This window comes from Ptychodera flava, chromosome 19, assembly GCF_041260155.1.
Source record: "Ptychodera flava strain L36383 chromosome 19, AS_Pfla_20210202, whole genome shotgun sequence".
Taxonomy (NCBI): Eukaryota; Metazoa; Hemichordata; class Enteropneusta; family Ptychoderidae; genus Ptychodera; species Ptychodera flava.
In genome coordinates, this window is record NC_091946.1 from 15168431 (window position 1) to 15184597 (window position 16167).

Genomic DNA, 16167 nt, shown 5'->3' on the forward strand with positions numbered 1-16167 from the left:
TGCAATTTAGGCAACTAATGTAAACTTTTACCGCAGTAACAGGATTATTTTATACTAAAAACATGCCAGGATAGGAATAATTATTGTTATCGCAGTGTTATCGCGCATATGTAAATAGACCTCATTACCCCATTCTTTATTTACTTTACATCAAGCGTCCTGTGACCCGACGAGGTTTATGGAATTACAGAAGAATATAACAAACTGATTTTGTTTTGTTGTTATAATTCAAACTTATGGCTCGAAAATCCCTGAACTTTAAAATAGCTTGTAAATTGGGAAGGCGAGTGCAAGAAGGTTAGTTTGAAACGAGATTATCTCATTCCAAACCTTGAGGGCTTCTGCAATTGACATGGCATTTAGTCAATTTAAGCACATTGGATGAAATTAAAGCAGCAAAATATTCACGATGCGACTGACAGAGCCTTTCAACGATATCATATGATGTTTTGATAGAGGTTAGCTAAAAGAGAGAGAGAGAGGAGAGAGAGAGAGAGAGAGAGGAGGAGAGAGAGAGAGAGAGAGAGAGAGAGAGAAGAGATGCAAATCAATAGTACTCGGTCTGTCAAGTTTCTACAAAACACGAGAAAGACATGACATTCTTCTACGTGAAACAGGTTATGGACCAAATGGTAATCTCGCCTCCCTCGCCCTCCCCCGACAGAGTGGATTTTTCTTTGTCTTTCACAGCTACTTACCTATATTACGCATTTAAAAGAAAAAGAGCAGTATTGTGAATTATGTAATATGCTCATCTTATATGAATTTTGGAGTTCCGGGGAAAGGTATTGTGTTCATCATTTGCCATCGGCATGTGTCTTTTATACACTCAGTCTGTCGGTTATTTCCTGATCGAATTGCTTTTAACTCTTTTTTCTGTATTTTCATGATGACAACACGAAAGTTCACCACACTTCGAACACTGGCGGCGCTCTAAAAATAAAACACTCTCCGCAGATGACATAAGTATGTGAATACTACCAGAAGTAGTCCCGACCTCAGATCACACTGCGGAACTTGTATTTGAGAAAATTTATGCAAATAGTTCTTTCTCTGAAATCATCAAACAAAGACATGTATTATTCTTTGCTTTTTGTACAGTTTTTGTGCCCTCTCAAAAGTTGTTTTTCTAGAAATTTGCTATATCTGTTCAAGTTGTGGAGCTACTGCAAAGATGGTGCCCCTTGTTTTCCCCGGCGTATTTGCCTGGAGGGAAACCATCACTCTCTTCAACACAAGAAATTTGTGAGCTTTATCACTTCAGCTGGATGTAGCAATAGAGTAAGAATTATTAGACAGTCGCCTCAACTTTGATTGTCGAATATGCACCTATAGACTTGATTCAAGTCGGTGATTTTGTGAAATAAAGTCATTCCAACAAGTTATAACGCATTGGACTTCACTTTACTCGAAACGCTTTGATGTAGATGACGGAGTGCGATCATAGGCTGTCTTCACTGTGTTATATAAAAGCGTGGCATCTGCTCATGTGTAGGGTGAACGTGATAAGTAAGTCTCAGCCCGAATCTCATAATAAATCCACTGCATCGCATTTAAAAATTAGTTTTCTTTACACACTTGTACCAAGTCTATTCATAATCCCTACATCTTTCTCTGGAGTTCATGGTCTAGTTCACAGCCTGCTGACAAAATATTGTGAAAGCGATTGTACGCAAAACAGCAAAAAAAATTAACAATTACAGTTCTAGTATACGACTCTCACGCTTAAGTATGCTTGTGATATACGTTGCAGTTTTCCCTGAACTTAAAAGCTTGTGGAGAGCGTCAAAAGAATCAAGTATGCCTTTGTCATTTACGCTGTTGGATATATCTAGGCAGAGCAAAGTCAAATCCACGTCGTGCATTAAGGCCGCGTTCAACAAAAATGGGGAGGGGCTGGAGGAATTCAGGGATTCAAAAATTCTTGGGGTAGTCGAGGAGGACTTGAAAGTTTTGCTCTGCCTATTGGGGGACCTGAAAGTATTTTGGCTCCCAACATTTTGATGTCGTCCAATGGTTCTAATGTTAGTAATTATTAAACAAAATCTAGGATCGTTTTGTCGTACTTATGACTTTAATCTCGAAATAAATCTAAAAATGTAAGAATGTCATTAATTTTTCGGAAAAACAACAAGTTGGCCTTGTAATGTAGCAGGAGCTGCAACTGTTGATAATTATTTCAACATTTCTATGTAATGTATCAAAAACAATTTCTTGGTGTCTCTCTTCAGCATGCTAAAAACAATATTCAGTTTGTCAACTAAGCACGTTTGCCTAATATTAGTGATAATTGAATAGGAGTTCAGACTGAAAGTTATTGTCAATTATACAAATGCACAGTACACGTTGGCTGTATTGGCAAGCTGAATACTGGACAGCTAAACATGCTGTAGGGAGTAGAACAAGAACGCAGTTGTATAAACACAGGGGACTCGTACTTGTTGTTTATTTGTGTCTGTTTGTTTGTGTGTATGTGTTTGTGTTTGTTTATTTGTTATTTTTAATAAAATAACAGCGAAAAGCTGTTTTGTTAATATTTGTCAATAAAGAGCAGTTTATTTATTTGTTTGTTTATTTATTTATTTGTTTGTTTGTTTGTTGATACGTATTTCCGATGGTTAGGGTTAGGGTTAGGCTTAAGTTAGGGTTAGGGTTAGGGTTAGGGTTAGGGTTAGGGTTAGGCTTAAGTTAGGGTTAGGGTTAGGGTTAAGGTTAGGGTTAGGGTTAGGCTTAAGTTAGGGTTAGGGTTAGGGTTAGACTTATTCACTCCCTCTATAAGAGGGAGTGAATAAGTCTAACCCTAACCCTAACCCTAACTTAAGCCTAACCCTAACCCTAACCCTAACCCTAACTTAAGCCTAACCCTAACCCTAACCATCGGAAATACGTATCAACAAACAAACAAACAAATAAATAAATAAATAAACAAACAAACAAACAAATAAATAAACTGCTCTTTATTGACAAATATTAACAAAACAGCTTTTCGCTGTTATTTTATTAAAAATAACAAATAAACAAACACAAACACATACACACAAACAAACAGACACAAATAAACAACAAGTACGAGTCCCCTGTGGTATAAACTGAACAAAAATATTGTCAAAATACAAAGTTAATGCAGCTACTGCCCTGCTACTACATACAGGCAGTGTAACTGTCACTGCATACCAGCAGTGACAGTGATAGCTCTGATTTCTGATGTAGTTTAAGAAGAGTTTGGGTCATAGGACACTCAATTGACGATGAAACATACATGTACTGAAGATCAGACCAGAGAGCAACACATAGAAGACTAGGAGCCTTAACAATTTGGCATATGAGAATAATCAAATATTAGGGAAAAAAGATTGGGTCACCATGCTTGATCTCATACAAATCTACCATGAAAAGTCAGTTTTCTCAAAGCAATTAAAATCAGTGTATAAAACTATTCATTTCAAGTTTATGCATTCTCGCTCCAGGTCTATGATGCATCTTATCGTACAATAACAGAACTAAATCTTTGAACAGTAAAGACTCTAATTTAAATGAAAAAATATGTGAACAAAAGGAATCATTAAATTTTGTACCAAAGTCGTCATTATTACACCCAAAATTTCTCATGATTGTCATTTTGCGTGCTTTACAGCTGGTGCCATTGACCTGGCCAGAGTTGGATAAACCCAAGTCGGCTTAAACTGATAAACCGAAAAAGTCCTCTAATGCATTTAAAATGAATCAATCTTGCCCTAGGTATATGGCTGAAAAGAGGTAGTGTCGGACATGCTGCAGAACTATGCAATACGTGTTTATTTTTACTCTACGTGAATCGCTAATAAATATGCGGCTATATGATAATTGGAGGGATTTTTATATATATTTGATCATATAGACGGGGAACATTTGAAAATTTTGAAGGTAGTGTGGGGGTCTGAAAAAAATAAGAAATTTAATCGCGATTCCTCCAGCCCCTCCCACCATTTTTTCGAACGCAGCTTAATTACCCTTACTTGCCATGGCAATTGTTCTGTTATTTTTTCATCTTTTTAAGTGTGTTTATCAAAAACGTATAGCGCCAGAATGCGAATTGTGATGTATATATTGCAATAGTTATGACTATAGATGGCCAGTGACCTTTCAATAATCAGTAAACCCGCGTCAACAACCGGCCAAGATGTTTTGAGAAAATGTCCAATAAACATTTTTGTTTCCTGTTGGAGAGGTGGTCAAAATCAATGACGTCATGAACTGCCTTCCGTATGAACAATGTTCTTGAACGTAACCAGACTGATAATGTACAAGTACACGTGACATAGAAACATCAAGCCAACGTGGTGTATGCTGGGAACACCACGATTCCGCTGTCAGCCTTAATTTCGATTCAAATCAATCATGAAGATAATTCAGAAACGATCAAACCATCATTCTATCATCATACTCTCAAAGACCTCTTTTCATCGTTATAAGAGACAAAGATATGTTATATATGAAGCAAATATATCATATTGTTTAAAATGTAAATATATGCATCTTATCTTTTATCCTGATAATGCATGCTGTGTTTTAGGAAAAATTACAGAAAGAGTGTAATAAATCAGGGAACATTTTTTTACGTACAATTTTTCTCTCTTTGGATAATTTGTTAGAATTGAAACGCCCACGTTACACACCCTAATAATAATATTACATGTGCATAAATAATACGGCATGAGTTTGCACTTAAATCTTACTGTCCTATATAGCAATTAACGAAGATATTTCACATAGAACTGGTGAAAAGAAAGATATACAAAAAATACTTGTTATATATGCTATCGAGTAAAAGATCGATTTTTAAGCAAGTTGACACTTAATGTATATTTCAATTTTTGAAAATTTCTGTCCGTCAGGAGTTCCACAAACAAGCGTGCACTCAGATATTCCGTATTCCAAAATTACCTTGCAGCGGATCAAGGTACTTCCTAGGAGGAACATACCAGTATGACAATCATTAGTGCAGTTGTGATATGAAAGTTTTCCAAGTCAATCTACGTACGATAAAATGGCTCCTTTTAAGAGAAGATGTAGATGAAAATTTTTCTACGAATCATCTTCTCGGAATATTCGCAGCGTAACCATCATACCACAGTATCCGAACGATGATAAAGAATACTGAGAGAGAGAGAGAGAGAGAGAGAGAGAGAGAGAGAGAGAGAGAGAGAGAGAGAGAGAGAGAGAGAGAGAGAGAGAGAGAGAGAGAGGTTATGTTTGTGTAAGGCTGCTTTTATATTATCAGGGTAATGACTTTTAACCATGGCCTTTCGTTTGTTCATAACAATCAGCAATATTATGATAGAATATCGAACCACAGTTGCTGACCACGTATTTTCGTGAACTAATTATGAAATATTATTGCGTATCTTGTATTGAAATGTATTATATTTAGTGTTTCACTTCCATGAATTGCTGTATCGAGTAGCGAATATGTATTAGTTAACGATGATATCCGAAGACCTGTTATGTAAGTTCCAGAACACGCAGACAATATGTTATTCCGGTGTAACTATTATCACGTTTTTGTAGTATTCAAATAAACAGCAAACAATAATCCAAGCCATGAGAAAACAAATTACATTTAAATAGGAGGAATGTTTCTTGGACTAATCATAATAGTTCCACAATAGTCTATTATGAAAGTCAGCGAAAAAAGAAACTGTGACATCAATGGTGCGCGTGCGCAAAGAGAACGTTAATTTTATGGGTTTTTTTGAACAAAGATGAACCAAACAAACAGGTACAAGAGAAGAAAATAATCTGTCTTCCATCAAGAATTTGCGGACGCTTGGGTTTATATTTGGAGCATATTGTATGGAGACGATTGTCAATGTCTGGACTGTGAATTCATGCGCAGAAGAGGTGTTCCCTAGTCATCCGTATTGAGATGGTTTGGCGAAGGAGTGTTATCCGACCAGCTGAGAACCTGCAAACAAGCAATAATACAATCATTATGGAGGATGGAATAAAGCTTGTTTTGGGCAATGAGTCTGTTATTCTAGAACACATTGCAACATCTTGAAGAATATCAACTCAGAAACTAAATGATACTATCTTTATTTAACAGAGATCAGAGGTGTATTTTGATCGGGAACTGAACGTTAATCATGTCGGAGACAGTTTTATATGACGCCATTTAGTATCATCATTGACTAATACTAAGGAAATTTTAGTTTTTAACATTTTGCACAATATTTTGTATACAAATGCTAGACTTAGTAAAACGAGCCTTCCTACAATTGAAAATTCTCTTTGTACATTCTGCAAAAGAGAAGATGAAACATTGGTTCATTATTATACGAGTTTCTACATGTTAAAATTGTTTTTGGAAGCCTTGCTTATGTTATGGGGATACAAACGAGTCTTGCGAAAAAAGGCCCGAAGTTTGGCAAGTTATTTTAAGAGATCCAAAGCTGTCATGTATTGTTAATCTTCTACTTCTTCTTGGGAAGAAATGCATATATTCTTGCCGATGCGAAAAAGATATCATCGAGTTTATATCCTTGGAAAGATTTGTACACTCAGTACAAAAAACTAAGTATTACATTGCTGTCAGAAAAAACAAATTGAATGCTCATACTAAAAATGGGACGTTTATTTGGAGAACATGTACCTAGATAGCGAAATATATGAGTGTAACCTATTAGTGCCAGATCTTATTGTGTCATGTAACTTTTAATGTTATTGAAATCAAAAAATACATAAGAATAAAACAAAGGAACGATAAATAACACCTAGTTGCAGAACAATTATAATTGCACTTTTCTGTCAGGAGTATACGATGCATTGTTGACATGAAAACATCGCCTGAAATATTCTAAACACTCAACGAATTAAGTCCACAATATAACCTAGAAGAATTGACAAATCCAAATCATAGAAGTGTACAGCTGTTCAATAGAAAGTACTTCTGTGGTACACAATGTGATCATGAAAGCGTATGAAGTTAATATTCATCGGTACGGGGCTCGTTCTTTGATTTTACGTCCACAAACGTGTAAGTGCATTGCCAATATGTGTGGACGTATAGATACATAACTGCATAAAGTGTTGATGGCCGGGTGATTTTAAAGAGATTGTCTGCAGCGTTATTAAACCTCGCAGATTATTTGGACGTCAATTTGTGTGGTTTCCGTTCAGAAATGATAATCAAATATGATGGTGTAATTTCCACTTTCCACGCACCCTAATGAACTTACAAACGTTGTCATGTAAAATTTAATTGTTAGTTCCATTCAGTGTCGACGAAGTAATTTATATGGGAGCGGGTAATGCCCCTCTGTGGAATTGATAGTATATGGGTACGGTGCAGTGTCATTATTGCAAAAGATTAGCTTTTTAATTCGGCTGCGCTCGTGAGCGTGAGGGTCTAAAACCCCGGATTTGCTGTCGTATCGCAGAGGCATGAGTTAAATGGATAAATGATAGAGACTGATTAATTTTGATGTCGTTTTGAATGGCATGACATCATATTGTCGCCAGGATCGGATGTGCGAGTTGTTTCAATCATCCCCATGTATCAAGCCATGTCACAACTACTCAAGTCGTTTGAAATTTTAATATTTTGCATGACACTCATTTTTAAAATAATTATTACCGTGATATCGTCACACATGGCTGCCGACACTGTTCCGAGTTGATTGCGAGTTGCACACAGTCGCACACCAGGCCAGTGGGCGGCGGAAGACACTAGGAATAAAAACGCCGATCGCAGAAAAGTTTTCTTTGTCGATACTTTACATTTATCACATATTTTAAACCGACGCGCCGAAAAATACCACGAAGAAAATATGAAGTTCGCAAAAGGTTCACCGATCGCAGTCTGGGTTTTAGTTTACTGGGCTGCGTTTACATCGACCAGCAGGGCTTCTCGCTCGGGGCCCAGGGATGACATCCTCCGCTTCATACAGGACTTGAACGACGATTTCAATTCTCTGAAAATTGAGTACGCAAACTTGGTGGAAGAACTGAACGATTTGGAAATCAGCCTGGCCACGCAGGCCGAGTTCTTGCGGGACGCCGTCACGGGCACTGAAAAAGAGGAGATTGGTTTTGCGATCGCTGATCAGGGTAAAAGAATAGAAGAGCTGGAAGCGACAGTGACGATGCAAAAGTCAACTATTGACATGCTGGTAGAGAAAGAGAGACAGAGAGCTCTACTGCATCAGGGTAATGACAAAATCTTAGTGGATGGCGAAAGCAGCGGAGAACGGGAACAATCAAAACGAGCCGTTCATACAGAGGAAGGTCGCTGGATGAGCAATATTCGAACACTCGGGAGGAGAGGTGGGATTTTAAAGATACATTAGTCGTAGCGTTTGATATATATTCGAATTTTTGGTTCTGCATGTAATTAATTAAGGTTTCTTGTTCTGAGTCAAAAAGTAGGTTGCAAATTCGTAGCACGCCTATCATGTGTGTAATCGCCTATATGTTGTTGATATATTTTTTTACGAGAAAATATTCCACACCCATCACTATCTAAGCAACGTTGCAGTTTCTGAAGACACTATTGATGCTATGTTCCGCTGGTTATGCCCAGCTGTTACAATTGAATTTGCGTGTGCACCATGGTGCCAGTATGTATTATTGTAATATTAGTCTGTGCTCGATCGTACTTTTACCTCGTAAAGGTGAGCATTTTTGTGTTACTGTACTAGGTCAGTTGATGAACCCCATCTCCAGAGATATGGATGTATTCATGTTGTTTCTGCGATGGCGCTCTGAGTTCGAAGCCCAAAGAGACTGTTACTGATTAGCATGCAGTGTTGGAAAGTATTTGAAATAAGTTTTCCAAGAATAGCTTACTCTGTTCTTGCATTTGCGTTAACTCTCAAACTATTTCTACAACTACTGTATTTACCAGCCTAATGAATTTCAACTTCGTGTTATTTTGTTATTAGTCCGGTTTGTGTGGTTTTTTGCATTGTGAAGTGACCTTCTGTTCTCTAGCAGAGAGAATAAAGACAGAAAGTGATGACGTCATTTCACACACGCAGTCGATCATTCAGATTAGTCTAAAATTTGGTCTACCAACGACTGAAACTCGCCACGTTATACTGCCAAAACGTGTATTTCAGGAAGCAATATGGTTTAGAAAATATTTTGGAGTAGTGTTTCGTGCTTTTTCGTGATAGTACGATCTTAATTCCCATACGGAGAGTATGAGGAAGCTAATTGTGCCAATGTCACGTGGGTATAATAAAGTTGGTTGATTGATCGTCCATCGAGTATGCAAATGAGTGAACAGAATTGAAACCTAAATAGCCAAACATAGGTAGCATTATCGCGAATGTATATATAATCACTACATTGTGTGGAGGCGTTGACAAAATTATGCTCACGGGCACGCGATGTGTTTTGCAAGAACAAGTCCTACCGACCATTCAGCGGCATTCATGCCAATCACCAATAGTCACACAGGGTGCCCTTACTGCATGCAGCGCAAGTTTTGTTTAGTAATTTCTCAACACCGCGACAAGAATAACTGCCGCTTCTTTGTCTGTTGGGAAGTTTTAATGGTTAACAACTCCCTCAACAATCAGTCGCTGACTTCTTTAGGATGATATTCTATACCTAACGATTGAAAAAAATTGTAAATAGTTTTTTCTTGCACGTAGATACGCATGGCAAAAATTGATAGGTTGAAATATTTTTTTCTTTCAGTATAGAATCTGCGTTGTGTGCATTAGCTAAAAAATGCACGGATTTCTCTATGCATTATTAAACCACGATCGTGACGTCATACCATTCAAAACGCCAGTAATTATCCAGAAGAAACCCCTTTGTTGTGTTCATAAACTTCCGGAGGTATTTCCAGAAACACCTCCGAATGTTTCTGGAAATACCTGTCGGAAGTTTATGGACACCTGGTTTTGGATAAAATTAACATAGAACCATGAATGGTCCTGAAATAATACAAAATAACAAAGGATACTCTGAAGATGATTTTATTCTAATTTCGTGCTTTTATTGGTGACAAATGTTTATTTTGAACAGATTAATTATGATATTTATGGAAAATGATTCTTTGACATCACAGCAGTCAGATAGCTTTTTCTCTCCAGATAATTGTTTTTCTTCAGTGCTGCGCTCATCACATGCTGCGTGGCATACGATCGCTTCCCGCGATACAAGGAATGTTCTCTTTGGTGGTGGTGGTGGTTGTTCAGTCACGGTCCCTGCAATCGAATTCCAAGAATATTCCTTTAGTAATGTGAAGGATACCACGGCACAGTAAGAGGTTCTTTGTCCGTCAATCACTCAGAAATTACTTAACTTGCATACATTTGATCGCCTTCGTTCATTTTCACATTTAATTTTGTTCTATCCATTTATGTCTCATATGAAATATAAGAACATTTCCGAAGACACCATGTTAATCCTTTGGGTGCTGTAATTTTTCCCGCGAAAATTCTAAATTTTAGAACAACTTTTATCAATTATTATGAATTGTTCTGAAATCTTGTAGGTAATTTTGACCGAATGGACATCAAATTTTATTGGTTACACTTTTAAAATCAAACTTTGGGCGACAATCTGAAAAAAATGACTGGGTTATATTTTATAAAGGCGACAAAAATTGATATGCGCTAAAGCGTTAAGTTGTTTACAATACTACAGACCTTGTAGAATTCTACTGATGTCGTGTTGCTGGTTGTCTGATGTTCGTTTATAGTTTCTAACCGCCTCGCTTCTGTGACCATTTTTTTCACAAATCAGTTGTTCGTCAACACTGGCATCATACAGTCGTGTGGCCGCTGTGGCCCTCAAGGAGTGGTTTAGATGTGTGATATCCTTAGTCCAGCTTCCTTGCAAAGACGGGCGACATAGGCCGCTGTGGCCCTCAAGGAGTGGTTTAGATGTGTGATATCCTTAGTCCAGCTTCCTTGCAAAGACGGGCGACATTAGAATTCAGAGCATTGTGTCCCAGTGGGCGATTGGTAATACCAACAGGTTGCAGTTGATTTCGTAGAAGGATACAGATAGTAAGCATCGGCAGGCCGATTTGGAGGGCTAAAACAAAGTGTAGATAACTTACTGCAGTGTAAAGAATCACTGACAATATAGATATAAGGTCAGGACTGTATTTATGCTTGAATCTGTATCGGTTATCAAACATGTGTATCGAGGAAAACAGTTCTCACTAGTACCGCTGGCATGGCAGTTATTGTGAAAAATACACCAAACTTTATAGTTAAAATACTCACCACAGTACATTATACGCTGGTACAGGCGAACTATACATATGTCCGGCATGTTGATGTTTTCGTAAGCTCTGGTCACTTTGGGCTGAAGTTTTCTACTCTTCAAACCACCTTGGTTTGATTTACTCACGTCCTTACGATATTCAAGATACTTAACAGCTTGAGCATCGACTTTAAATTGGATTTGTGAATTGACGTGGCGCAGGTTTCGATGTTCTTTTCCTCCGCGAAGAGCGAAATACAAGCCAAATAGGTATATTGAGTGTCCAGTAGTGTTTGAGAGTTATGATCTCCCAGAAGCTTCTTCTGCCACAATATGTTTTCTTCGCTAACGCTAATTACCTGAGCCTGCCTTCTATGCACCCGCAGCCCTCTCTTTGCACGTTGTTTCATCACACAATCTAAACTAAATCTAAATCTAATCTAAACTTCTTTGCAAATCTTTAAAAATCGGGTCATTCATGAACCTGACGTCTCTGTTTCACAGACGTATTTCTGAATGGACATCACAATCTCGTACAAAGTATTTCCCGGAAAATCCGAGCCGTCGCGTTTTTTTCACTTCTTGCACAAATCTTGCCAAACAGAAATTCATTTCATCATTAGTCATTTCATTAATTGATGGTTCTACAAGACTCAGATGGGCAGCCTTGCCATCCACAATTCTCCTGTTCCTTTCTTTACGCCAAGTTTCAAACAACTGCACTGACCATTGTAATTTTTTCATTGTGTTTTTTGGAATATTTTCCCGATAATTTTTTTCCAAATCACTATCGCTAAGCAACGTACCAACGCGTAAACCTTTATCGCCGGCAACCGTACTAGAACCTGGTTTATTTTCTGTTACTGGTGTCTTTCTATCATTCGGATATGGAAACTCTTTGTAATCGTGTGTGGTAGACTTTTTTCTCAACAGACTGCAAATTATCAAATTCCTCAAGAAAGCTCCCGGGAGAAAATCCCATATTATCACTAGACTCACTACTGGACTGCACTTCTCTGAACGTGTTTTGCGTCAGAAAAATCTCCTCGTCTTGGTCAGACAGCTTACCTGCCCACTCAATTCTCGGTAACTCTGACTCGTAAATTGCGTGGCATGATTTCAAAATCACACACGTGGCGAACATTTGAATAAATAAATGAATTAACACCTGCACAACGACACAGTGTGAGTACAAGTGACCTGTTGCATAATTTTCATAGTAGCAATGCGAACACCTGTTGTAAGAAACAGCAGGGAGTTCCAGAATTACCTGCTGCATAATGAAGGTTAGGTCATTTCACTGACAGGGGTGGTCATACAAATTTTGCTGTCAGAATGAGCAATACTAATTGTTTTATCGAAATATCTTGAGTCACTTGTCAAACATAATGTAATATTTTTGTCTTATGGCAAATAAGGCTTTCCATTCAGTCAGAGTTCGTTTGGGATCGTGGTTTAAGTAAGAGAACAACCTCCCCCTCGGTGGTTCTTGGTTTCGAATCGCCTCGGGCCTACGGCCCTCGGCGATTCGAAACCAAGAACCACCTCGGTGTCGGTGGTTCTCTATTACTTAACAGCCTGATTAGAGTCGACCACTTGTCTCTGTTCCTAGGAAAATCCTTCCCCTCTACAGCAGATTGGATTGACCCTGGGTTGAGTTTAAAGGTATACTGTCACCTGTTCCAATTTTGCCACAGTTACTATGGAAAGAGAAAATCTAACCAATCACAGATTTTAAGAGGGCGGCCGCTGTTTAAAAACAGCGTCCTAACATGGGCATTTTGAATACCAAGTAACGCCCCTTTGATCATAAATGGGCATATTTAGATTACAGGTGTAGTTTGGTAATTTCATGTGTACTTGTGATAGTTCAAGTGAAAACACCAGTGCGGTGTTAACACGGTACAGCGAGTTATCCTCGAACTCGATCAGTAACTACATATACTTGATCAGTATCAGTAACTGTAACTTGACCATAATCGGTCCATGCGCATGTCCACTCCGATGGCTCGCCATGAACTAGTACTGATAACTTGTGCTCACTAAAATCAAGAATTTTGCTTTAAATGGAGGGAGGGACAAGAATGATTATCTTCATAGATTTGGACAAATTTTAAGTCTACATTGGCTCCGGCTATGGAGGTAGATCAATCTTTGCAAGACCTACTTAGAACTGGAATGATCATTTTAACCCCTCTCCCCGCCTTTTCCCCAGCTCCAGGCATAACAATGGGCGCAAGAAAGAATGACAAAATTGACAAGCAAAATTACATGATGCTCATAATGTCTAATAAGTAAGCTTAGAAACAAAACAGGGATTTAAAATGATATTAATCAGAACGTCATCATAAACCTTTTACCCCTTTGAAGATCTACAATATAGATACTGCAAACTGGAAATTTTTCGTGACGGGAACTTTTAGGCCTATATCCAGAAATCTAAATGAGGCTGGGGATGTTCTTTTTGAAAAGCTCCATATCTGTCTACCCATTCAACAATTCGCCCATGTAATATATGACCATCTATTATCTACCTGCCTGTTGTCTGTTTCTCGGTCTATGATATTTCACATCTACTTACCTACAGGCTGATAGAAATGAAGTGTACTTCAACTGATAAGAATATTGGGCGCACCTTCTATCTAGGAGCATTATTCAAAGCATGTTTTAATCGCATGTTATGTCAATGGGGTGAGTGCGAAAATGAAAACCGGTTAAGAGGCAATTAATATTGCCAAGTAAAGAAGAGATTTATTGTGGGGAGACCCCCTCAATCTCTATAACCTGTGTCGACACGTATGAAAGCAAAACCAAACATACACTTCGGGTGTGTTCAATCGAGTGAGAGAACCTTTAATGAGGTATGCATCGGATTCGTTTTATGAAAATGAGATTCATTTTCTGGGGTGTAGTTTCGAAATTTCAAGTCAAGGAGCGCTTTTCAATTTGGTCGATTTCCCTCAAGTCTTTATCTTATCTAACAGATTCGTCGCAAGCGTAAATTTTGTGATGCGAGTGTCTTTTATTAATTTATTTATTTATTTATTCATGTATCTATGGTTTGATTTCAGTGACGTAATTACATATGCATCTACATTACGGAGAGAGAGATTATCGTTGAATGATTGTTCTAAATGTGTTTGTTATTTGGTTGCAGACTCCAATACAGTGGCCTTTCTCTTCGGCGATGAGGAGTGTTCTGTTGAGCGAGGCGCATGCCCAGAATGTCTCCTTCCGTCACATGTTCATCAACGAAGGCGGCAGCTTCGACCCAAACGAGGGCGTCTTCGTCTGTCAGGTGCCCGGCATCTACTACTTTACTTTCACCATGCGCACCTTCGATGGCCACTACATCGGCGTCATCCTCATGAAGAACGCGGACGTTCAGGTTTCCATGCAAACAGACGCAGACGACAGAAGCCTGATGCAGTCACAGAGTGTTGTACTCTGGCTGCAGCGAGACGACAAAGTATACCTTCGGCTGAGCCCGTCGGGGTCGAGAAATGCCAGTTTCGCGATATACGACAACCACAACAACTATGTTACCTTTAGCGGATTTCGTATTGCTTGATCATAGGAAAAGCATAGCAAAGATATAAAATGCTGTGCTCTCTTTATCTAAATCAAATCATCTTTTTGTCGGTAAATAATTTTCATTGATAGTAATGATACGTGCTTGAAAGACAGCTTTCTTTACTTAAGAATGAGCTATTGTAAGTCATGAACACCTTTTGCTATAGCGGCCTTTCATTACCCCGATGGCTCATGCGTTGCCAGGAATACCCTGCTGTTTCCTTTGGTCTTCGACATCGGTAAATAGCAATGTCTGCCTGGTAACGTACGGCCATGAGAGGTTATAAACAGTCGAAATCGCCAAAATCACGGCCAGGTTATAAGTGTTTTTAACGCTCGGGGCATTACTGTTTTTGATGTGCTTTAGGCAGTGCACTGTATCTTAGACTATTATGAGAAGCAAACACGACCTCAGCATACAAATCGACGTCGTTGACAACAACTTGTCTCCAATGAGCTCTTTAAGTTCCTGCGCTGATGGAATGCAAAAATATCTCCCTCATCTTGTATAAGGAGTCGCTGCTCATTGCGCTCATTGGTTTCTGCTGCAGACAACAACCCACACGGTCACGTGAATGGGCTATCTATTTTTACATCAACTAGTACCCTAGGCCATCAGTTCACAAAGCTATTACCTTCTCTTCTGACGTCAGCTTATTTCAACCAGTGCCGTGTAATTTGACTTTTGGGCACTAGCCTGATCTATGTTCCCGTAATGCTAGTTTCCAAGCGAATCACCGTATAGGATGAGTATACATGTGGCGTACCATAATGCATTTTAGTTCACAAGCGACGTCACACTACTTCATTGTCGTTCTTTGGTGTTAATTTCTCTGATGAAGTTCTAAATAAAACAGTGAACTCTAAACAACAATCAGACTTGCACTTTATTCTTTTGCTGTCTCTTTACATAATTTGTATCCAACTACCCACCATACCAATAAGTGACTAGTTCTATCGGGATTTTGGGCTCCCTTCTTTGACCAGCGACACTTTTTTTCGAAACCTAGTCCAACAGTTTCAGCAAAAATGTAAATGGATTACAGTACATTGATTCTTGTCGGTTTAAACTTTTCAAACTATATTGAACTTGATTTTCGCGGAACTTTTTTTCGAAGCGCTTATATGAGTAAGTACAGTTTGCAAAATTTTGTTTATTTCACTGTATTTACATTTGCAAAAAAAGCAAATTTTACTAGATTTAGTAAAAAGCAGTTAACTTAACTTTGTTGCCAAGTAGATTGAACAAAATTAAGAAATTTACCTTAGTCTGTAGCAACAAATTATGGTTTGGTGCCTTATTTTTCAATAATTTTTGACAAACTTTTCAAAATCCTATGAACCCAAAATATTTCCAATCGTGTTCGCAGTCATAATTGAGTTCCA

At 38.3% G+C, this 16167-nt stretch overlaps 1 protein-coding gene across 1 annotated transcript; it reads left to right on the forward strand.

The window, feature by feature from the left end:
* Positions 1 to 7627: 7627 nt before the first annotated feature.
* On the forward strand, positions 7628 to 15655 carry LOC139118667 (uncharacterized). The gene is made up of 2 exons (XM_070682084.1): positions 7628 to 8304; positions 14366 to 15655. The coding sequence occupies exons 1-2, from the start codon at positions 7809 to 7811 to the stop codon at positions 14758 to 14760; spliced, it is 891 nt and encodes a 296-aa protein (XP_070538185.1). The 5' UTR covers positions 7628 to 7808; the 3' UTR covers positions 14761 to 15655.
* Positions 15656 to 16167: the final 512 nt, after the last annotated feature.

Bases quoted from the DNA above. Each gene is read 5' to 3' on its own strand.
- LOC139118667 (XM_070682084.1), top strand. From the start codon at position 7,809: ATGAAGTTCGCAAAAGGTTCACCGATCGCAGTCTGGGTTTTAGTTTAC. The intron at 8,305-14,365 runs GTGGGATTTTAA...ATTTGGTTGCAG, and splicing joins TCGAACACTCGGGAGGAGAG to ACTCCAATACAGTGGCCTTT.